At 29.3% G+C, this 24,322-nt stretch overlaps 1 protein-coding gene across 10 annotated transcripts in view; it reads right to left on the minus strand.

The window, feature by feature from the left end:
- Positions 1-5,841: 5,841 nt before the first annotated feature.
- LOC129916434 (dystrophin, isoforms A/C/F/G/H) overlaps positions 5,842-24,322 on the minus strand; it is a 105,651-nt gene continuing 87,170 nt past the window's right edge. For 5 of the 10 annotated variants that reach the window (XM_055996393.1, XM_055996395.1, XM_055996402.1 and 2 more), the window contains 12 exons: positions 12,580-12,839; positions 12,312-12,512; positions 12,118-12,251; positions 11,818-12,047; positions 9,421-9,549; positions 9,260-9,356; positions 9,066-9,196; positions 8,846-9,001; positions 8,230-8,775; positions 7,925-8,174; positions 7,643-7,816; positions 5,842-6,201 (listed from right to left, as the gene is read on the minus strand). In XM_055996393.1, coding sequence (XP_055852368.1) covers positions 6,098-6,201; positions 7,643-7,816; positions 7,925-8,174; positions 8,230-8,775; positions 8,846-9,001; positions 9,066-9,196; positions 9,260-9,356; positions 9,421-9,549; positions 11,818-12,047; positions 12,118-12,251; positions 12,312-12,512; positions 12,580-12,839 — 2,412 coding nt within the window. In that variant the 3' untranslated portion in view covers positions 5,842-6,097. Of the gene's footprint in view, positions 6,202-7,070; positions 7,097-7,642; positions 7,817-7,924; positions 8,175-8,229; positions 8,776-8,845; positions 9,002-9,065; positions 9,197-9,259; positions 9,357-9,420; positions 9,550-11,817; positions 12,048-12,117; positions 12,252-12,311; positions 12,513-12,579; positions 12,840-24,322 lie in introns of all 10 variants that reach the window. The other 5 variants (XM_055996399.1, XM_055996398.1, XM_055996394.1 and 2 more) reach the window with 5 other exon arrangements.

A 24,322-nucleotide genomic window follows, 5' to 3' on the forward strand; every position in this document is an offset into this window, starting at 1 on the left:
AATTCACTTTGAAATGAAACTACATTATATTAAAAAAAAAAATAAAAAAAAGTCAAATAGGATTTTACGGATATGTTTAAATTTAAATATGTATGTTCCAAAGAGCAAATTATAACCATTTTACTATCTTTGTAAATTAATACTTCAAGTTTGCAAAAGCCATTCAAAAAATATTTTAAATAATATTATTGTCAATAAACAGATAAATACTCAAAAAAACTCGAACTTTATGCTAGAAAAGTCGAAAAGCTTGCTATGTTGGAAATACTACATACATGGAAAATATAAAAAGAAGAAAATTGTTGAGAAAAAAATGATTATTTTTTGCAGCTAATCTAATATTTTTTCTTTAATGTATCTATTAAAATTTTAAAATATTCATACATTATAAATATTAAAATTAATGTTTTTTTTACAATAAAATGGCTTCATACATATCTGCTCAGTTGGAAATTTTTTTTTTGTTTAATTCTTATATAACAATTTTTTTTTTAAATATTTTCTAACAAAAACAATTCAATATAAAAATAAAAAAATGTTGGTGTTTGTAAAATATTTTTATATATACAAAATGCGTATTTAATTACAGAGCTCGTACAATATTTATTTATTTTTATGTATAAATTGGTAGAAAAATTTGATAAGTTAATTAATTGAATTCTTAAACCTCTACGTTATTGTGATTGTATTGTATTTTGCATTCGTTTACTTTTAATTATATTTTAAGTATCATTTTTATTTTTATTTATGTAACTTAATAACATGTTCCTATTGTTCATTTATTTATCTATTTTAGAATTAAACATGGTTGTAAATTTCTAATATAATTAATGATATAGAATTTCTTAGAAATTAGATGTAATTTTTTTTTAATGTCTTTTAATTACTATTATTTTAGGTTAATATTATTTATATTGGACAGTTGGGGAAATAATTTTATTTTTTTTTTATATTCTTTAATAAATAAATTTGTGATTAATTTTTAGTATTTTTAAATTTGTTCAGATATTGTTTATATTTTATAAAAGTATAATTTGCGCATTTTAATAAAAAAAACTAAATGAAGACAGTGACATAAGTTAAAATAACAGATGCGCTCGCTAGTTCTAATCAACAAGTTTGAAAAATGCGGTATGTACGTAGAAGTAGATGTTAGTTTTTTTTATATTTGGTTTGGGATAATACCTGATAAAGCTTGATGTCTAGGCGAAATCTTTGATTTGTTCCAGATCATTTTTACAAATTGTAAATTGTGATGATGCCAAAAAAGGTAAATTTAGCTGCTACTTTTTAAGAGAGGTCTATTTCCGCCATTTAAGACTGTAAAACGATTCTAATTTTTTTTCCACGGGCGACAGCTCAAGGTAATACATATTACTGTGAATTTCTATTTTCGAACAAATATTAATTCTATGGTAATAAGTTAAAAGAGCTTATGTCGACATAAGTGAAAATCGATTTTATTTGCTTAACATGTTCACCTTTTGTTCAGCTTTGTTTTAGTCTGGGTCTCATTTCTCTACGCATTATATACAGCCCTATTCTGCTATCCATCGGGGGGAAAAATCGCTAAATATTCACCAATTACGATTCTGCTATTCATCGGGGGGAATCCAAACTCACGTCGGTAATATCGGTAATGTTGTTCAGTATTCCACTAATCACGTGAATGAACTTGCTCCATACATTTGCAATCCGCATAAAAAATGTTGCGGATCTGTCACTTTTGTTTGTAAAAATAAATTCACCATCGTTGAAATTAAGCAAAATGCCACTTTTCATAAATTTTTAATTATTTCTTAACATTTAATCGGCTGCTTTTATTTTTTCTATGCAAATAAACACAAACAAAAAATTTTTTTTTCCTTTCAATTTACTTCGTCGCCATTTTTTTTTTAATTTGACGTTCACCTCGACGTCAAATTGAGGGATGATAATGCAGTTTACCCGATGGATAGCAGAATGGCAAGGTAGAGTTAAAGTGAACTGAATGTGTGAATCGGATCTGAGATTCACGGGAACAGCAGAATAGGGCTGATAAACCGTTAAATTAAAAAAAATCATAGTAGCTTAAGTCTTTTTGGACAAAAACTGCATTTGCAAAATAGCTTATGTATAAAATCGTCCAAATCTTAAAAGTAATACACTTTTTTAAATAAGCTTAAGTCATGACATAAGAAATTATGACAATTTGAATTCAAATATATTCATCGCTTAGGTCAACATAAGTTATTTTAAACTTGTGGTCGAGTGAACCATTTGTGCTCTTATGTCGACTCAAGCCATTTTAAAAAAATGCATTTTGAACCAAACCAAATTTTGCAAAACAGCTTAAGTAACATAAGCTGTTTTGTTCCTTGAAATGTCTGCAAAATTGTATACTTAAGTCAAAGTAAGTTATTTTTTCAAATGTAACGGCCGTCCGGAACGTTTTCAAGAAATTATATACATATGAAAATTAAGGGTATAACAAGCCTGTATTCAGAAAAAAAAATTATTGGTTTAGCGGCAACAGTTTAAAAGTAATCACAAAAAAAGTTAAAAAAAATCTGGTCCACAACCTTCATTTGCTTATACTGAAAAATGATAAAAATTGACTTAAGCTCTTTTAACTTATTGACACAGAATTATATCTCTGATCCTCTATCCAAATCCATAAAAAAAAATTCGAACTTAGACATAGAGCAAACGAAGAAACATTGCTTACGAATAAAAATAAATCTCTTGGGAATATCTATTTTCCACAAGAGATCAGTGGAGCTCATTCAGAAATTCCTCTATCAAATGGAAATCAACATAATATAGGTCAGTACATGCCTCAGTTATCGTTTTGACCTTCAAATCTTACCTATTCTGTTTTTCAAAAACACTTTCTTTAATGACGAAGGTTGATTTGAAAACTTCAATATGAACCTGATCATGTTCTTCTAATAAAACTTAAAAATTGGTTTGCAAAACCATAATTGTTTGCTGGGGCCCTATTTTGCAAAACGATTATCGTTGAAACTATTACTTCGTTATCGTTCAAACGCGATTACGTAAAACGATAATCGTTTTATTTCAACGATACTCGTTATGACTACCATTTCCCTATCGTTTGACTTTCGTTTTTGTTTAGCTGTAATAATATTATTCCGTCTGCCGTTAAAATGGATGTAAGCCTCAAACAAAATATTTTTTTTTTCGGTTTAATTTGAACAAACGACTTCCTCGTTTTACATAATCGATTTTTGTCGTGACTATCGTTTACTTCATTATCGTTTACTAGACCCCTGAATTCACAGCAGCAGACCACCCTAAATCTAATCAATAGCAACAGCAAGACATATTTAAATTTCTATGAAGCTGTAAGGTTGGTTTCTAGCTTGTTTTCACGAGAGCCCAAACGAGAAAATTTCTCAAATTATCTCAATTCGAATATCAAATCGTATAGAAAAAGAATTTAATTTTAAATTTAAATTTTGAACTGACCTAATTTGCGAAATTATCTCATTTTGGCTATTAATTGATCTAAGTTGAATTTGCAAAAAAATTATTAATTGATGTATCTAATTTGTAATATTTTCACTTTAATGTACTTGCACTTACAAACCCTTTTATGCCCAGTGCCTTGAAAACAAATAGCGGGAACTGGGCCAACTTTTCAATTTCGCAACATATCGTAACAAGCTAAAAGTAAAATCCAATGTTAAGCCAGCATGTGTATCAGTGGACGATTACGAGTTTCTGAGAGATGAATCAATTAATTTCTACAAAAACTAATAATGATGGATGGGGGGCAGGGTTTAAGCAAAAAGACTAAATCGTAGTCTCTCCTTCCGTCTCTTTAATCACTGCAGAGTGTTCCAAGCGGAAATCATGGTTCAAAGAAAAAGCCATATTTTAAACGGATATCCGCATCATCTCTGATAGCCAAGCAACCCTCAAATCGTTAGCGTTTTTTTCCACAAACTGCCCGCGACAATCGATCGTCTCTCATGGAGATGGCGGGACATTTTAACATTCACTTCTTTGCGGTGCCGGGAGACAGAAAACAACTGCGAACAACAACAATTTTAATTAATAAAGTAAACATTGGTATACAGAGTTCAAACAACAACAAACAACAGATGGTCAAACATTATAATATGACAAACAACTAATCAGATCTGATGTCTTGCTTTCCTGACTGGAGACAGTCTAATATAGGCAGACACGCAGTAAGACTAGACGACTTCTGCAGAAGTTGCTTTGACGAAGAGGAAGAAACAATCCAACAACTTCGATGATCATGAGTCAAGACCTGCTCTTTCTAGTAAAAGTAAATTATACTTGGAAAAATACTTTTTTGAAGGTACAAGTGACCTAATCAACACTGAAATATTCTACCTCTAACTGGTTCAATTTGTGAGGAAGTTCCTTGTAATATCACGGACCAACAAGTTGTCTAAGTTGTGTTCCTCACAGCCATGTCTATCTTACCTTACCAACATTGTTGGACATTTTTTTTGTTCTTATTTGCAATGTACTAATGTTCTCTATGTAGGTATACAATATCTGCGTTTTTTTAAGCATTGCTATCCGTATCCGCAGTTGAAATTCACGTACATTACAAAAAATAACACGCAACTGCCGATAAAATAACCGAGCTGCGGATAGACGATGTTTTCCTTTCTCTTGGTACGCTCAAAAAAATTTTTGTTCAGTGTTGATATTTGAGAAAAAAAAAAAAAAAACACATTTAATGATACCCTATTTAAAATCTAGTATTTAAAGCGATATGTTAAATTTTATTTTTAAGTTAACCAATTTTAATTAAAGAATGCAAACATTTTATGGTATACCCATCATAATACCCTTCTTTTTTAATATCCTATTTGAATTCCCAAAAAATAATTAAAAAAGGTACATGTGCTCTTAAGTCACACTTTTTTTTTGTTTTTAAGAAAATATAATAATAATGCATTTTGAGTGTACTCCTATAACTGCGAGCGGTTCATATTCACGAGCTTTTTTTTTTTTGCTCTTAAAGTACTTTAAACATCGACGTTTTTCATTTTTTTTAAACAATGCATTCGAAAACCAATTTTATAAGAAAAATGTCACAAATACTCGGGTATTAATAATTTCGTTCTATCTATTTTTCCCAACTAATGGAAATGCCAATATACAAAGATTTATAATCTCGCAAGTATATTCGAAATAAATAATGTATTAAACTTGATTGCTAAGATAAAATTTTTCGAGTTTTCGATGCTATAGAGATTTTGATATGCAATAATTTCAAAAATTAAATGCTGCCAATCGATCGCAACCAGTTGTATTGATTCAGCATATTATGTTTACATACATATGCAACAGTTATATGTATATATTTATTTAAATATGATATTAATTACAGAGTATAAAATTCGTTGCGAAATATCAATAGCTAGAGTTTCAATTACGAATAATGCAATAATATTTTTTTATGTAAGTGTTAAGTTGCAAGTAGTTTTAATATAAATTCTCTATTTTTTATCTGTCTATCCAAAAGTTTCAATATTTCATATGACCCTAATCTTCCATTGATTGGTCAAGTTTATTTTAGTTTTTTTTTTTGTAATGGTTTATGTGTAGATATTTTTTTTTGTTTTATAAATTACTATTTAAAAAATGTAGAAAAGTGTTTAAAGCATTATGGGTATTTTTCTTGATAACAGTTCAATACCCAAATAGGTATGTAGGTGGTCCATTATTTGCTAGAAAACTAAAAAAAAATATTATATATAATATAATAATTAATAAAAAATAAGAATAATAACAAAAAAAAAAAACAAAAAAAATTTGTAAAAAAAATCGTCAGGCAATTATATTTAAAAAAAAAAAAATTGTTTGATTCTTAACTAGACAATAACATTGTTTTGATATGTGCAACAAACACAAATAATAAAAAATAAACAGAATGATCAATATAGTCGCTTAATACTACAATTATATTATTAAATATTCACAACTTGTTTTTTTTTTCTTCTTCATTCATTCATCTTATATAATTTTTAATTTTTGTGTATTTGATATAATTTCCAAGTAAAATCACTTTGTGGATTGTTCGCTTTAAAATCTTATTTATTTTTTTTTAAGTCGTTTTACTTTCTATGTCATCTTCTGTTCCAAGGGAATGCTCAACTTCTTGTTCAGTGATAACGGTTACTAGTTCTTCAACGGCTCTTCCAATTTCTTCTGGAAAAATAATTCATAATATTGTTAGAAATTTGTTAAATATGTATATCAATGATGTAAACAATAGTTTTTTTTTAATATTAGTACGTTAAACTAATAAATTAGGAAATTAGTATTAAGATTCTTTATTTAAGGCGACCATTGTATTTGGGGAATATTCATACTAATTTTTCAGTTTTCCTTATTTGGAGCGTTTATTAGAATTTTCTAGAAAAATTTATATCAAACTTAATGTATTTAGGGTCAGTAAACCTAAAAATCACATTCATTTATTTCTAGGAGCTTAAGTTTGCCACATTTTGGGGGTAATTTCGTACTAATTTTAAAGTTATGCTTATTTTAACTGTTTGTTAACATTTTCCAGAAAATTTTTTGTCGAACGTAATGCATTTGGGTTCACTAGGCCTAAAAATCACACTGGTTGCTTTCTATGAGCTCTAGCTTTTTAGATATTTTCATTTTTTACATTTTTGCTGGAAAAACTTATTTCGAATGTATTGTATTTCGGTTCAGTAAGTAAAATAAAAATACAAAAAAAATTAAAAAAAAAAATTGTATGAATTTCTATGCCTTTTCATGTATGAATAATTTAAAAACTAGAGCTGCTAGAAAAAAACTAATGTTGTTTTCGGAATCAGCACCCTAAATTTAGTAAGAGATGATAAACAACGGTCTGGAAAATTTTTGTGTGTTGGGCAGTGTTATATAACTTTAGAAATGTAACTTTATAATAAAAACATAAAATTTTACTATTTAAAAAAAAAGTAAATTCAAAATAAATCCTCAGATACTTCATAAACATATATTTTAAGATTAACCATTAATTTTTTATTATTTTTGTTATTTTTTTCTTCGTTATTAACCATTACCTTTATCCTGATTTTTTAAGAATGATCTTTGAAATCCAAAATAAAGCAGCATAAAAAAGGAAAGTATCAATATAAAGTCATGTTTTCAAATGAGTTCAAAATCAAAATCTAAATTTGATTCAAGAAATTGCGTTAAATTTTGTTAAAGGTTACTTAAGAAACCGTTACGTATAATTATTTAAAGTTTTGATAAACATCAATGGCGGTTTAAGCACTTCTGGCGCCCCTGGGTAAAATTTCTTTGTTAAAATAAAAAATATTGCACAAAGAATGAGACCGCTTTTGTCCTTCAAAAGAAATAGGACTAAAATAGAGACCCCTTTAATGTAGTAAAAATGTGAACTGGGGATCGCCTTCGATCTTCAAAAGGAGTAGTTTAAAAATAGGATCGCCTTTGTAAAAGTTAAAGTAAATTGAAAAAAGATTGGGGGTGTCTTCGTTCTTTATAGAGTATAGTTAAAAGTAAAGACACCTTCATCGCCCTATATATCAATGTAAAATTGACATTATAAGGGCCTAGCACTAGCGCAATTTCAATGAATCAAATAAACCAAACAAGTACACAACATTACCAGGCATATGCAATAAACTTGAATGAGGTGGTGGAGGTGGTCTACCATCTTCTCCTATCAAAACATGACTACCACCATCAACATTTGTGTGCTGATGAATATGAGCACCAGCATTTTGCACTTGCTTATTTTCTCCAATATTCAAACCAGACATTGATAAACCACCGATTCCATCTTTTGTTAAGCAGCAATAAGATTATTAAAAAATGGTTTCGAGTTAATTTTGTTAGTACTTAAAATAATAGCAAATAAAATTTGTTATTTCAAATTTGAAAAACTTACTTGAGTTTTGTTCATAATAACCGTTTTGCTGCATCTTTGCTGGCGAGTCAGTATTAAGTTGTGAAGCAGTCACCGATCTTGTTTGTAATGTAGATGGTTTTGCATTACTTGGATTGCTTGGTTCATCCAGCAACTGTCGCAACCTTTGTAACTGAGCTTCTAGTTGCCTATTGTGATCTTCCAGGATTTGCATACGCGCTTCTAGCCGACCTTTATGCTGCCGCAGTAGCTTTGCTTCGGCCATCATATCCTTTTGTGGAAACATTTATGAGCAAAACGCATGTATTAAAAATTTTTGTATTTACCTGTCCATGATCAGCACCATTACCACTAAGCGATATTCCACTCAATGGTGAATGATTCATTCCATCGTCTGGAGTTGTAAGACTTTGTGTTTGTTTCGTAGAAAGCTGTTGGTATTCTGCCTGAAGATTTGCATTTTCTTCTTCAAGATCTCGAATTATGGCTTCTAGTTCCTCCCTCTGTTCTGCATCCATAGCTGCCATTACTTGAACGGGAGACTTAGGGCCGCTTCCATTTGGCGGCAAAGCTTGGCAATACTGGGCAATCAATTGATGTTCGTCATCACTATCAGGCGTTGAATTGGGACCAGTGCCATATTCGACTTGAGCCAATCTAGAAGCGTACATTTCCAGTCTTGAATGCATATCATTTTGAAGTGTGTGAGTGGTGTGTTGTGGGCTAGGTGTTGGACTTTCTAATGCATCACCTTCAAGAACACTCTGAACTGGGAGATACCCAACACGGGGATGTTTTTTAAAGTATTTTCTACTTTTGAACTTATTTTTAAGTGCTCTAGTAAAGTCTCTAACATCTTCCGTTGATGTGGTCTATATTGAAAAAAAAAAAACAAATGTTATGTTACAAAGTAACTATTTAGGCTTAAAAATGACAACATACCGTTGTACAATATTCGTGCATTGGATGACTTAATTTATGATTTTTGGCATTCCGACCAAAGAAGAAACATTTTTGGCACATGTCGAAGTTGAAACATTTTAGGCAACGATAACGAAAGCCAATTATTGGATATTCTTTGCAAATATTGCACTTTGCCTGGAAAAAAGAAATACATTTATTACATAATGTTTTTGTTGGTTTTAAAAAGTGCGTATTTAACCTGATGTTTAGCTGCTTCGGCTGCAGCAAGTCTATGTAAAACTGGAAGCCATACTAAACTTTGGGGTTCATGTTGTAGCCAACCAAGGAAATGTTGTGCTTCGATGGATATTTCTTGATTGCTATCTTGTGCTAATTAAATAATATAAAAATTTAATAGAAACAATAAAGAAATTAGAAAATAAATAAACACACTATCTGGTGATATTCCAGCTCGTTCTAAGCAAGATCGAACTGATGGCTCTATATTGGATCCTCCAAATGCCGCAACTTCTCCCAATTGTCTTGGCACCTTTTGGTAAAAAAAAAATTTGTATAATTCAAGGTAAATTCATAAAATAATGTAGCATATTTACTTGAATGCAATCATGAAGAAGAAGTCCAAGTTTTCTTTGATCAACTTTTCGATCAAGATCAGCAATTAGTCGAAATAGATAGCGATATTTTTCTTCAAGATGTCCTCTACACAGTAGAACTAATCCAACCTAAAAAAATTAAAGTATAGCAAAATCAAATATTGACTTCAAATAGAAAAATAATTCATTTGAACACTAATGTCGTCGAGGGTGTGATCTTCTTCATGAAATTTTTCGGAAGATTGAAAAATTTATAGCTAACCATCAAAGATCAGGCTAATATCGTTTGATGTATATTTTGCCGGAACTAAACTACTAAAAACAAAATAGGGCCCTGCTAAGATTTATTTATTATTATAAGAGAATCAATGCATTGGAGAAGTTACATGTGTATAAGTCCTTATTACTGTTTTGAACAGCAATTTTACCATGTGAAGAGCCGAAAAAAAGCGATACCCACGAAAAAGCAATCACTCAAATCAGTGTTCAAACTATCCGTAATCGACTCTACGAAGATGGACAACGTTCAAGAGTACGATTGAAGGTCTGTACTCTTTACAGACGAATGCAAGATTAAGTTTTTTAGTGATGACAAACGCGAACACTTGTGGAGAAGACAAGGTAAACGTTTTACCGACTCGTGAATTTACGGAAGTGACCGTTTTGAACATTACAAATAATCATTCATTAAAGTAGTTGTCTGTGGATTAGACCTACTTCGGAAACCACGCGCCGACAACTTTATCGGACGGTGGTGTGGAAATAAGTTTAAAAAAGGGGTTGAAATATGGAAGGTTTAAAGGAAATAAAAATCAAGTTTGCCGAAAGATTATTTTATGAATTACTTCTACTAGCATTTGATGCTAAACAGCGTTAAAAGGGCTAAAAATACGTTAAAAATGGGAAAGAAGAGGGTATACTTGCTGCAATGGGGTTGTACCCATAGAGTTTTTGCAAAATCACTTTTTCTGTACTGCCTTCGACGACAGTGTTGCCAGAAAGAGGAAGGAGCAAAATTTGAAAAATCCTGCCAAATACAGCCGCATTCAAAAATGGTCAATTGATATGAAAATGGTTTATTCATACATTTTAGCATTCATGCACATTGACGGGCGTTAAATTAGTAATACACAAAAACAAATGTAATCATATTGATTGCCTCTGTTTATATTTCTTCTGGATTTTTGAAGTTATATTTTCTTCTTTTCCGGTGATTGTATACAGGAATGTCAAAGGCATTGACTAGTGATATTAGCACCATCTAGATTTCATTGTTGTAAAGCAGTTTTGTTCTCATGAAGTGGGGTGGGTGGGTGGTTGTTTGGGATCGCTAGTTTATTTTATATTTGAACCTTATGCAGGAAATTGAAATGCAGATCTACCAAAAGATGTCGCTAAAGTATTTTCTTCGATTGATAGTACTATAGACATACATATACAATGGTCATGGTCTGAATCGAATTAGTGAATTTCTGTGAGAGAGAAGAAGAACTTTAACGGCGTGTAGTACACACACTCTTTTTTATTTGTAATATCTAATAAGTTTTAATTTTAAAGAAGCTTTAAATCGTCAAATTCAAATCTTTAATGGCCGATTTCGTAAACATTTAAAAAGGTTTTTAAATGACGTTTTTTGTATGGAACATTTAAGGACGTAAAAGCCTAATAAATATTTAAAAGGGCTTTATGAAAATGGCCATAAGAGTCAAATTTTGAAAAATCGGAAATCAAAATTTTAAAGACCAAGTGATATATTCAAGGATAAAAACAGCTGGCTCTGGCAGCACTATTCCGACGATAGTAATTTAAATTTTGACTTTTGATCTCAAGCCTTAATTTATAAATTGTTGCATTTTGAGATAATCTGAAGGGAAAATCAAATTAGAAAAATAAACTATGTGACATTGGTTCTTATTATGACTATTAATTTCCACACAAAAATTACAAAACTTACAAACAACATTATTTTAATATTACTTTGATACAAAGAATAAAAATATTACATTTAAAACATCAACAACAAATCATTTTAGTATCAATTGATGTGTTAAATATTTCTTAAAAAAGGTCCTTTGGTGATACACAATATTTTGATGAAAGACAATATTTTGATAACTATGTTGGTCTTTTATAACCAAAATATCAATTTTACAGGTGTAATACCATTTTTTTTTTCGATGCGAATATAAGATGAACTATTGTGAATGAAAACTGGTCAATTTCGAGTTTTTTTTAATTTTATAAATGTCAAGGACAAGGACTACACTGTCGATCATAATGGAACTTTCGAGTTTCAAAAATGCTTTTTTATTTTCAACACAGCGAGCTTGATAAATAAAAATGAGAAAAAATAAAGCTATGGAATAGAAACACTTAACTTATGAATACAATTCTTACCTTGAAACTTAAAACGCGTATCTGGCCAGTTCTTTGGGAATCATAAACATTCAAAATCCAATTAATTGCTAAATCCAACAACAGAGTTAAGTCTATTTTATCAATTACAACATATAAAGAATGTAAAACAGTCGTCATATCAGGAATATCGATAAGTTTATCGTTTTGTGCTCGTAAACCATGCCGGTCAAAGGATTCTATCGCAATTGCCATTGGTATACGATCCAATGCTATATAAATATATAAAAAAGAAATAAATGGTCAAATATTGAAAACATGTATGTATTTTGACTTTATTACCTAATCGTTTTTGCACTGATCGCAGTTTCATTGCAGTTCTATAAGCTGAAAAACGAACTTCATTCAATTCGGCTAAAGACTTCATGAGTTCGATCATTTCTGGATGGTCCCAATGGGTCGTTTCTCGTTCGTGGCTGTGAATGATATTGGTATTTTAGTTTTGTAATTCATTTTTGTTTTTCATACAAACTCACTCAATATAATAAGGCACATTGGCTGCTGTCGTTGCACGTTCCCAAGGTGATTTAACACTTTGTCTAAGATTTGGTAAAGGTCCAATTGTGCCACTGTTGGATGTATTTCGTCCATCGTCGCAGTGTTCTGCTGATATATTAGCTCCCGATGCTACTAAAATTTTTTGCCTCTCATCCATTGCTATTTGCAACAGTTTCATTCTATTAAAACATAATTTTTTATATAAATAACATGAAATTTTGGGTATTGAGGAAAATTGATTTTTACCTTGTATTCAAATCCTCCAGTTTTGAAAGACAAGGGGGAGGAACAAGCACCTGATTAACTGTGAAGAATGATTGTTGCTCATTGCAATCGTCCAACAAAGCCCCGGCTGTGGTCATTTTATCGCGAAGTCTCTGAAGATGTTGCATTTGCTCGACAGCATCTTGTGAACTAGTTGGTGGACCCCAGGTGGATTTTGTTGTTTCAGCAGACGCAACACGGGAGCATAGATCTTCAAGTATTTTTTGGAACTGGCGCATTTTCTAGAAAAAAAAAATAATACAAATTTAATTTTTTGAACCAAACTTTTTTATGAAGCCGTTTTTTTTTGTAATAAAAAGCTTTCCTGTTGCTTCTAGATATTAAAAAATTCCAGCTAGACCACAAATTTGGAGACGTGACAGAATTTAAAAGTGAAAATGAAAAAGTCAATAAAAAACGTTTATCGGTGGATAAAATACATATTAAAGAAATAAAAAGGGCTGAAATGAAAGGAATATTTAAAGGTGAAGAAACGATATACAAAGTCAAGGCTTATATTATGTATTTATTTAAGTATACAAAATTTACCAAGGATATTTATTTTCTTTATTTCCTTTCGAAGACTTTTTAACCCTTTAATCTTTAAGCATATTAGAAAGAAAAATGCTATGAAAAGAAAAAGGATTTCATTTCAACTTAAACTTAGAAATGGTTGGCTGTGGGATGTAAATTTAATGTGAGATTTATAAAGAAAGAAGCTCTACAAGTCTTTATAAATACAGCCATATTAAGTTACAAAATTGTTATGAGCTTATCGTTCAAAACTTATTATCCCTTATTTCAAAGACGAATATTTTAAAAAATAACATGAAGATTTGAATAGGGTGAAATATTTGTCTATGAAATATTATCATGTTTTAAAAATATGTACTTATTGTTTCCATGAAAAATCAGAGATTGTGTTGTTTCTTATGTAATTGTATATTAATAATTGTGCTCTGCATGTTATTTAGGGATGAATTTTTGTAAAATACTCGCCATTAAAGGTATTTTTAACATCTTCTAGTAGAAAAATCATGATTAACGAGGTCTCTGAAAATATTGTTTACTGTGATATCTGATATAAGCTAAACATTTATTTTAAAACCCGAAAAAACCTTTTTTTTACCTTTGTGCTACTATAACAGGTCTAACGGCAGAACTTTCAGGACTTTTCGTAAACTTCATCAATGTTATATAAAAAAATCAACCTGTTACCAATTTTTTCCTTGAAAAAATGTTTTCTTGCTAGGATTTACTTTCGCACACCTTGACTCGTGTTAACGAGGTCGTTGAGGTCTTAATTTTTAGGCTAAATGTTATCCTTATGAAGGAAACAGTACCAGCCGTGTTTTATTGGTAACACAGTATTTTACTGAGTATTTTACCCAGTAAAATTTTGCACGGGAAACAACAAATGATTGTTAAAGATAAAAAAGTTTTTTATTTGTTGGTTTACAGAGAAACCACAAAAAAAACAAATATTTTGTTTATCCTTAGGAACCATTTCGTGTTGTTTACCGTGCAAAATTTTATTGAGCTAAGTACTGAGTTCCCAATAAAACATGGCTAATAAACAAAAAAGTTAACAAGTCTAAGGAAAAAAAAATTATGTTTGTTGTTTAAGCTAATTTTTATTTAAAGTGCATTTATATCCTTCTTATTTTTTATGCATGCTAATGTCCATTTTTTTCTTTCATCGTAAATTATGACCTATACGAAGCTTGTACCATTACTATTATCAGTAAAAATTATAGTTAAGATGAGTCAAGGTATACCAAACAGAGCGGTTTTAAAAACCATCGTTAAGTAATATCAACTTCGCAGATAGAGCCTTACTGGAAAATCATTTGGTTTTTTTTTTTAGAATATATTCAAGAACCACCGCGGTGCACCTTTCAAATTTCCCCCCCAACTACATACGGAACGCCCTGAATATTCGAATCAGCATCTTACAAATGAAAGCAGAAGTTTTCTAGTTTTTTTTTTTTATTGCATTAAGAAAGCTCAAATAATATACATACGTGAGCTATTCAAACTGCAATGCTTCAAAAATAAGAATAAATTGGTATGCAGAACAAAGTATCTAAAAAAAAAAGAAAACAAACCTCTTTTTCGCATCGCAGCATTTCAACCACTTGATAAAACATTCGTTCGGCCTCATTTTTTGGATCACAATTTGAATACGTATCATCGACTAAAGTTATATCACCACATTCAGCATAAAATCGATCGTCCGACAAAGATTCATTGTCTGCAGATTCACTATCGCTTGTGAAAGTTTTGAAGTTTCTGCTACTGTTTTCCAATGGCTCTTGCTGTTGACTGCATAATAATGAAGAAGAAAACCGTCCAGAATTTCTATATCCATTTTTTGTATGATGGCTTTTCGAGTGTTCCCTATCACTAAATGATGTTGAAGCAATTGAAGTACTTCCATGTTTTATTTCATCCATCACGTCATTCTTCTCATACGATGATGAATCGTAGAGCTCAATTCCAGAAAATAGTGTTTCGGAACTAAGCGATGAATTTGACATACTAATGGAATCATCAGCAGCTGCACTTTGATTGGAGCTGGTGAGATTTTTCGATGGCAAAAGGTACGGTGGACTTCCTTCAGATTTATCCAGTGGCGAAAATAGTCTCATCTTATATTATTATTGTTTGTTTATGTTTTTGACTTGTTGTTGATGTGAATTTATAATTTATGACACTTAAAACACTCTCGTTTACTTTTTTATTTTAGCACACATTATTTCGTCTTTTATAAAATATGTTTTCTTTGGTAATCTTTGGTAAGTTCTATGGTACTAGCTAACCATAAGTAAGCTTGCATTTTTGCATTTCACAAGTAATCCTTTTTGTAAGAAACCCTTTATTCAAATATTGGTGAAAACTCCGACAAAATACCGTCACGTAGTATCATATTTTTGAAAAAATGGTTATACCTATTCCAGTATTATTAAGCTAATGCTCTTATTTTGTTGATTTCTAATTGCGATATACATATAAGTACGTTCAAAACTCGTAAAAAAGTTTGCATTAGACAAACATAACATAACATAGTTACTAAGGCTTCTTATCAGTACAAACCTATCAAGAAAATAAATCCAAATTTTGTATGAGTTCAAGAGTAACGGAATATGTCATACGTATAACTGCCTAACACACAAAAAAGTTTCAAGACTAGACTGTTGTTAGTCATTATTATATTTATGACTAAATGGACACCGAAAACAACATTAGTTTTTCTCTAGCAGCTCTAGTTTTTCAATTATTCATACACAAAAATGCCAATATCTCAAAAACTACAGGTGCTATCAAAGGAATTAAAAGGATATTTAGGTTTATTGAATTGAGTTCAAATACGAGTACATGATTAACTTTAATATACATTTTTCTAGAAAATTAAAAAACAATCTTATAATAAGCAAAACTTTAAAAATGGTCATACTAACATTCCTCCAAAAGTGAAAAGTTAAATATTTTAGATTTTTTGCCTTTATGAACCTAAATCAATAAAAATTAATATATAAATATAAAAAAAGATGAAAATTGTTGGCCAAAGGGTTTTTTTATTTCCGACACAGGCAATTTTCAACTTGTTTTAACTTTACTAACGGAATTAATCTACTGTTTATTTGAATGTCATACTTTTTATGTTTCTTTCCAAAATTTCTAGAATCAAATATGAAGACACATTTAAAAATTGATTAAAACCTTTTATTTGATGTACAAAAACTACACTTTTATTTTAGAAAATATTTGGAAAGATTAAAGTATACAAAAAAACGTTTTTTAGATCGATTTTTCCGTAAATGACAAAAATATTGGCCAGCCCAATTTTGCCATAGAAACCAAATTATTTTTTTTTCTAATGGACTTTTACCTTCCAAATTGGAATATAGAATCAGAAATGGTTTAACGTGAGTTTTTGTAATATCGAATATTGAACTTTCCAACAACACTGTTTTTGTGATGTTTGCAAGATATCAATAATGGGTTGACTCAAACTTATCAAATGTTACAGACTTTTTTTTTTTAAAGAGTAAAGCAGAATAATCATTTTTATCAAAAAACAAAACCGACTTCCATGCATCAAAACTGGGTTTTATGTTTTTTTTAATAGTACCTATGGCTATAAATGAACGAATTGAAATGGGACCACACTGCAGCCACCAGCTTTCCAATACAAAAAGAATTATCAAAATAGGTTCACTCAGTCCAAAGTTATGAGGTAACAAACATAAAAAAAAAAAAAAAATACAGACGAATTGAATATCTCCTCCTTTTTGGAAGTCTATAAAAACATCTTTATTGCTTATTTAAATAATCATTTTTATCAAAAAAACAAAACCGAAAAAACGGGGTTTTATGGTTTGTTTAATAGTTCCTATGGCTTTAACTAAACGAAATTGAAATGGGACCACACTGCAGCCACTAGCTTTGCAATACAAAAAGAATTATCAAAATTGATTGAATCTGTCCAAAGTTATGAGGTAACAAACATAAAAAAAAAAAAATACAGACGAATTGAATACCTCCTCCTTTTTGGAAGTCGGTAAAAACAAACAATGGTCGAAAATGGATTAAGTCTTATAGTATCGATTTAAAAAAATATGAGAATGAAAATGTATCCCTGAATGAATTGCGTTTCCAAAACGGCATCAAATTTCTGCGGTGATAAATTCTTTTAGTTTAGAAAAACTACTACTAGTGAACTTACTGCTACAAATTTACAGCTACGGAAGGAGAAGACCGATAGAAAAAGAAGTTTGTTGAAATCTATCTGCTGCAGCTATGAAAATTTTTCTACACGGAAATAATGACAAAAAGCAAGCAATATTGAAAATGCTAAAAGATTTAAGAAAAAAATTAAAATACTTTAAATTTACGTAGCGTAACTGATCCAGTTGTTAAATCAACAAAGTTTTTTGAAAAAAAAAAAAAAAAAAATGGTCAGTTTCTTTTTTTAACTTAAATCTGCATAAAGTGTAAAGAAAAGGCTAAATCGTGTAGGTTCGTTTTCCAAAAACAAGACAAATATAATAAAATAAACGGTGTATTTCCGGTTTCGTGTGAAATGGGTCTTATGCTGCTAGTCATTTTTGTATCCTCTGAAAACCGGATTGGCACTGATAGGCAGAAGTTCAAACAAACTAAGTTTTTTGTTTGCTCCCCATTTTCCAGAACTAACTGAACCTGATTTTTTTTGTGGGATATTGAAAAACGGAAGCCCACAAAAACAGACAAATAAATTTGAATGATATAAAACAATCAGCTCGATAGAGTTGATTATTCTTTTTAATTAAGCTTAAACACAAGGAATTCTATTCACTTTCAAGTCCTCACTTTATGACTTTCTTGCATTTACACTTTCTTATCTAAGTGCAACTGTTACTAGGTTTTTCACTTTATACCCACTGTTTCTATTGTTATTACTTTTTTAGTGTACATGATCAGCAAACTAATGAATTTAATGTTATTCATTTGTTCTTGATCAAAAACCTGTTTTTGAATTATACCCAATCGTTTTGTTGTTATAATTGAATGAATGAAAATTTAAGTAATTTAATTGTCAATTTTTAACCGTTCAGATGAAGAAAATTAAAATTAGCAGAAATCAATCCAGATTTGAAAAAATTAGATAGAAAATTTTCCAATTACCTATGTATGTTAAATAGCATCAAGTAACTAGACTGTATTTTTATATGGGATAGGTCACCGACGTTTTACTTTCAACTTATTTTCGCTGTTACAGTCGATATACCTAAAATAAGAAATTATTTTTTCACTTGCTTCATAATTTTCTTTACAAACTTTTCCAAGTACGCATATTTTATTTGTGGGCATCATACCTTAATTACTGTGTAAACCATATCAACAAAATGAACAACTTTTAAACCTTGAATTGTTGTTATGAGTAATTTTTGGTAGATTTTGCTTGAAGCAGCTGTAATGGTATTTGATTATGTATGCACTTTGCGTAGAAGAATTCTATTTTTAAATAAAAGAAACAAAACATAACAAAACAAAAACAGTAAATCTTTACATCGTCTTCGTCGGTTTTTTTGTTAAGCGTTTTTTGAATATTAAAATGCAAATAGAATTTTTTGTAAAGAATGCATTGCACGGGCATTTAATGAATGACAGGTCAAATTCATGTTCATACGATTGGTTTCAAGACAGCATTTTATCTTATTTATTTATACAATTTCTCACATTTGATAAACCGACGCGAAAAATTAATAAAAATAATTTTGAGTTAATAGACCAGTGCCGAAGCCTTCAAAAACATTAAAAAATAAGAAAAAATCATAGTTGGATGAAACAAATTGGAAAAGGAGGTGAATATCATAAAAATGAAAGGAAAAATAAATTACGGGCGAGCCGAGTTCGGGAAGTGGTAGGGTTGAGTTTTTAATGGTAAAAAATGGTATATCTCGATTTCCGGCAAAACTACAAGTTCTATGGAAAAAAGTTGTATGGCAAGGTTGTAGGTAATAAAAAGATCTACAACTTATGTATTAACAATTTTTTAAAATTCAAAAAACCGAGTTTTTGGTTTTTTATTTTTATCTTTTTCAAAAAAATGTTTTTTTTCTACGAAATTTAGTGAAAACTTACCTTATTATGTCCCGAATACACAGTAATTTATTTGATTTAAAATATTTATTTTTTAACCTCTTTTTTTACTTAATATCAAAAAAACACCCTAATTTTCAATCGAAAATTCACTTGTCAAAATATTAGCTTTTTTCAAAAAATCGGTAGGAATTTCGTTCGTTTAAATCTCTACTTTCTAATAGTGTAAACAAAAATTTACATTAGTACACCAAAGCGCATGTTCTCGGAAAATGCAAAAAGCTTGAATCCGAAAATTTTTTTATCATTATTTAAAATTTTGAACTATTTATTAAAATTTACACTTTAATTACTCAAAAACCGTAAGATTTTATGTTACATTGATTAATGTTACGGTTTTTGAGTAATTAAAGTGTAAATTTTAATAAATAGTCCAAAATTTTAAATAATGATAAAAAAATTTTCGGATTCAAGCTTTTTGCATTTTCCGAGAACATGCGCTTTGGTGTACTAATGTAAATTTTTGTTTACACTATTAGAAAGTAGAGATTTAAACGAACGAAATTCCTACCGATTTTTTGAAAAAAGCTAATATTTTGACAAGTGAATTTTCGATTGAAAATTAGGGTGTTTTTTTGATATTAAGTAAAAAAAGAGGTTAAAAAATAAATATTTTAAATCAAATAAATTACTGTGTATTCGGGACATAATAAGGTAAGTTTTCACTAAATTTCGTAGAAAAAAAACATTTTTTTGAAAAAGATAAAAATAAAAAACCAAAAACTCGGTTTTTTGAATTTTTCACATAAATTTTGAGGTTATGTGAAAAAATTGTTAATACATAAGTTGTAGATCTTTTTATTACCTACAACCTTGCCATACAACTTTTTTCCATAGGACTTGTAGTTTTGCCGGAAATCGAGATATACCATTTTTTACCATTAAAAACTACCAACACTACCACTTCCCGAACTCGGCTCGCCCGTAATTTATTTTTCCTTTCATTTTTATCCTATTCACCTCCTTTTCTAATAAGTTTCATCCTACTATGATTTTTTTGGTTTCAAAAATTATCTACCCTGGGCTATAAAAAAAAATTATTTGAATTTATTAGAAAATTCTAATACGATAGTACCTATAGCAATTTGACAGTCAAATAAAATGGTCCGTTTAACCCAAGAAAAAAAAGTATACAGAATACAAAAAATTTGAAAAAATTGACTCATTTTTTGGAAAAAACTTAAAAATTTCAGCAAAAAATCTGAAAAAAAATTATATTTTATATTTTTAAGTTGAATAACTTTGGAACGCGTGGGTTTATCAAAAAAATTTATAAACTCCCATGTAAATAAATTGGAAAATTGAAAAACGCCCTGCCGCAGTTCTTAATATCAATAGTATTAAAGGCTGTAACTTTCATGGGATTTTTTCATCAGTTCCAACAATATTTCGATATAACACTACATTTTTTTTAATCAGTTTATTGTGCAAAATCTATTTAATAGACCTGAGCTCGTTTAAAAGTTAAAAGTGAAGAAAAAGTACTTACTAATTTTTGAAAAAGTACATTTCTGGCGTTTCTTAAAAATATGGTTTTCAAAATTTCTGCTTTTTTTCACGAAAATTCAGTTTTTAAAATATCTACTTTTTTTATTCTGTCTTTTTAAATTCTGTTTTTCAAAATTTTTAAAAATTCTGGTAATTCTGTTAATTTTTTTCATAGCTTACTAAACAAAAATATCTACACCTTATAAATGTAATTCAAGTCTGTTACTTTATTAACTGACTTTCTTACAACTCGCATCTCCGTAATATTCCGTTGAAAACTAATTAAAAGCGATGTTGTGTGATACAGTACCTATACAATTTTTTGGATATTAATTTTTGTTTGATAAATTAATACATTTTTAATTTTTTCGCAGTACTTTTAAATTTATTGATTTATCTAAAAATGAGTATTAAAAAAATTGACAAAATGAGTGAGTATGTAATCAAATAAATTTTACGATAAAATCATTTTACAAAATTCTGCAAAAATTAGATATCGTTCTGACTTTCTTTGAGTTTTCGAATAAATTTGTTTTCTCATTTAGAACTTCATCAAGTTTTTTTTTTATTTTAATGTTTACTAATGGGCGTAGTAATTCGCGCTTTAAAAAAATATAATTTTTCAATTTAATTATAATCTAGGTTTCGTTTTTTCTGCTGTTCGTTTTGCCTTGCTTTCAAAATTCTGCTTTAAAAATTCTGGGGTCGAACTACGGCATACGTTCGTTAACGTATGGTTGCTATGTGTCCTTATCTTCTTCTACTAATTAAATAGAGAAAGCAATAAACAAAACGTTAACGGATGATCGTAATCCTGTGCGGTTCGAATGCCCTGCTTTCAAAATTCTGCTTTTCATAATTCTGTTTTACAAAATTCAGCAAAAAATTAAAAAAAAAATGGTTCGGAAAATGTAAATTGTTATTTTTTCTTCAGAACTTTGTAAAATCATCTCCTCGCTACTTGCCTACTCACTTTTTCAAGAATTTTTTGTTCAAAAATATTCTGGCAGAATTTTGAAAATCAGAATTGAAAAAATCAGAATTTTTAAAGATTGAACAGAAAAAAAAGCAGAAATTTGATTGAGCCAGAATTTTGACCCACTTCCTGATTTTAGTTTAGAATTTAAGTCAAAACCTAGTTTTAAAAATTTTTTAAAGTGTCTTTGAATCATTTCGAAGTTAGGCTTGGTTTTTGAATTAAATAAAAAAAAAAAACTGAAAACTCAGTTGTGCAAATATGGATTTAGTAGTATTTTTGGCTTAAGCATACTTTTATGGTAAGGAATCATGTTCAGCAATAAAAACTCTTGAACGAATTTTTTTCCATTCAAAAAGCATTTCGCCTAGGTACGACAGTGGGCTCATCACTGTCGTACCTTGGCGCAACGTTTTATAAATTTGGAGTTGAGGTCACTTGAACTTTAAAATTGAATTATATTCAATCCCTCCACTTAAAATAGAAATAATTTAAATAATTTTTTATTATTTTTGTTATTTTTTTCTTCGTTATTGTATTAAAGCTATTTCAACTATAATATTGAAGCTAATCTAAACGGTAAAAATAACCTATGCAATTTTTCTTTTTCTTCAATGGTCACCTCAGCTTAAATTAGTGTTAATTTTATATTGAACGTTCCACAGCAATTATGTTCCGACTTTTTGTTGCATTTATTGAGTAAACCCCTAAATGATTTCCTATTTTTTTGTCCTATAGGTAGGTAAGCATTTAAAAACCAGAATTAAAATGAACAACTATTGAAGCGTTAACAACAAACATTCAACAATTATCCAACAGGAATATGTATTTATATACAATTATGTATGTTGTTTATGTTGTATGCAGATACGAAATGTAGTAGGTAAGGTTGTACAATGTACACCTAAACATTTTAATCGTTTTTTCTTCCCGGATGAGGGTGTCACACTAGAAAGGTTCTTATCCGTATTCAAAGGTTTGTTTTATTTATCTCAAAATGCCTTGCGTCATCACGAGCTGTTTTTTTTTTTTTTGAGGAGAACATATAGAAATAAACATAAAATAGGCGTATATGTGTACTGGTTTTTGAGTACCTTTTATGCTCAAAGTGTGAAGCCTTAGTCTTCATATAGGAATTTTTCTGAATCTCGACCTACTAACGAACAAAACTCCTTGTTTTTTTTTTTTAATGCAATTCCAGAAGAAGAATGTAAACTTGAAGGCATTGAAATCTAGGATAAGAGGAGATATGAATGAATATAAGAGTTTTTCGTAACAATCGCATTAAACACAAGGGTTACATGCTTTTGTTTATTTTCTTTTAATTTTTTTTTTCTTGTAATACAAAGTTGTTCACTTGTTAAGGACATACATACATACATTAATACATATAACAATACACCTCCATTCATTTATATTGTTATTTAGGTTTTTTATTAAATCAGCCTAGATCAACTATCTACTTTTACTGAATAGGTATAAACATTTTCAAATTTCCCTATTTAATATTATTTTTTTTTTTTTCCTAAGAAATATTTAGCGAAGTTCCGATTTTTGGTATAATTCACCTTTTTTTATGTAAGTAAATTATGACGATCTTCAGATATTGCTTTATTGTGAGCCATTTTTAAATTGGAAATTTTGACGTAGACCACCAGTGTCACAATATAATTTCGTCAAAATCACTATTTTACTACTTCCTTTTAATTTTTGAAAAATAAGATATGTATTTATGCAATTTGTTTGATATAAATGAGTACTTAAACTCCTCAAACCAGGAATCCCCTTTTTATTCATAAATAAAATTACTTATGAATCATGATTAAAATTTCCTGAAAATACTACGGAAAAAGAGTTTATTTTTACTCTCCTCTAAAATTTAATAAAATGAAATGACACATTTTGCACGCGCCACCGACGCGATGATATGGTAACACTGTGTGCAATTGTTAAACAAACAATTTCTTATACTAAACTGTTATCTGAACTATTTCAAACTAGAGAAATAAATAGTGTTCTGAAAAATAAAGTGATTATTTTCGTCCTTTGTCTTAATCGGTAAGTAAAGCTTAACTTCACATAGTTTACCATTAAAAGCGTTCAATATACATAATTTATAAATAATTTTTAAGAATTTAATTTTGTATTTAACAAATCTAAACAGAAGTAACAGTTGTAATTTGAATTACTATTTTGTCATTTTTTTTTTTCTTCTAATCCTAATTCTTTTAACTTTGCTTTTGTCTCTGCTTACATTTACATTTTTTGTTTTAAACACTGATTTACAAGATATTTTGAACCAAGAACCAATATATACTTTTCAAAAAGTTTTGGGAATGCTGAACTCGCATCCGAAGTTAGAAAAAATTTGTTGTTGAAATATTACCGTTAGAAAATGCAAAAATACGCTATTTGGACTGCTTTTGAGGGTATGCTTTAATGACTGATAAATTATTTCAACATAATTTGTAACTGTGTCTATATTCTTTGTTCTTTCAAAAATCTTTTAAATCTATGCGATATCTCTTTAATTGCCCGAGATACCTTCAGTTTAAGGTAATAATCCAAAGACTAACTTAACTGAATCTAATGTCAAAGTTATTGATGAAAAAC

Source organism: Episyrphus balteatus, chromosome 3, assembly GCF_945859705.1.
Source record: "Episyrphus balteatus chromosome 3, idEpiBalt1.1, whole genome shotgun sequence".
Lineage (NCBI taxonomy): Eukaryota > Metazoa > Arthropoda > Insecta > Diptera > Syrphidae > Episyrphus > Episyrphus balteatus.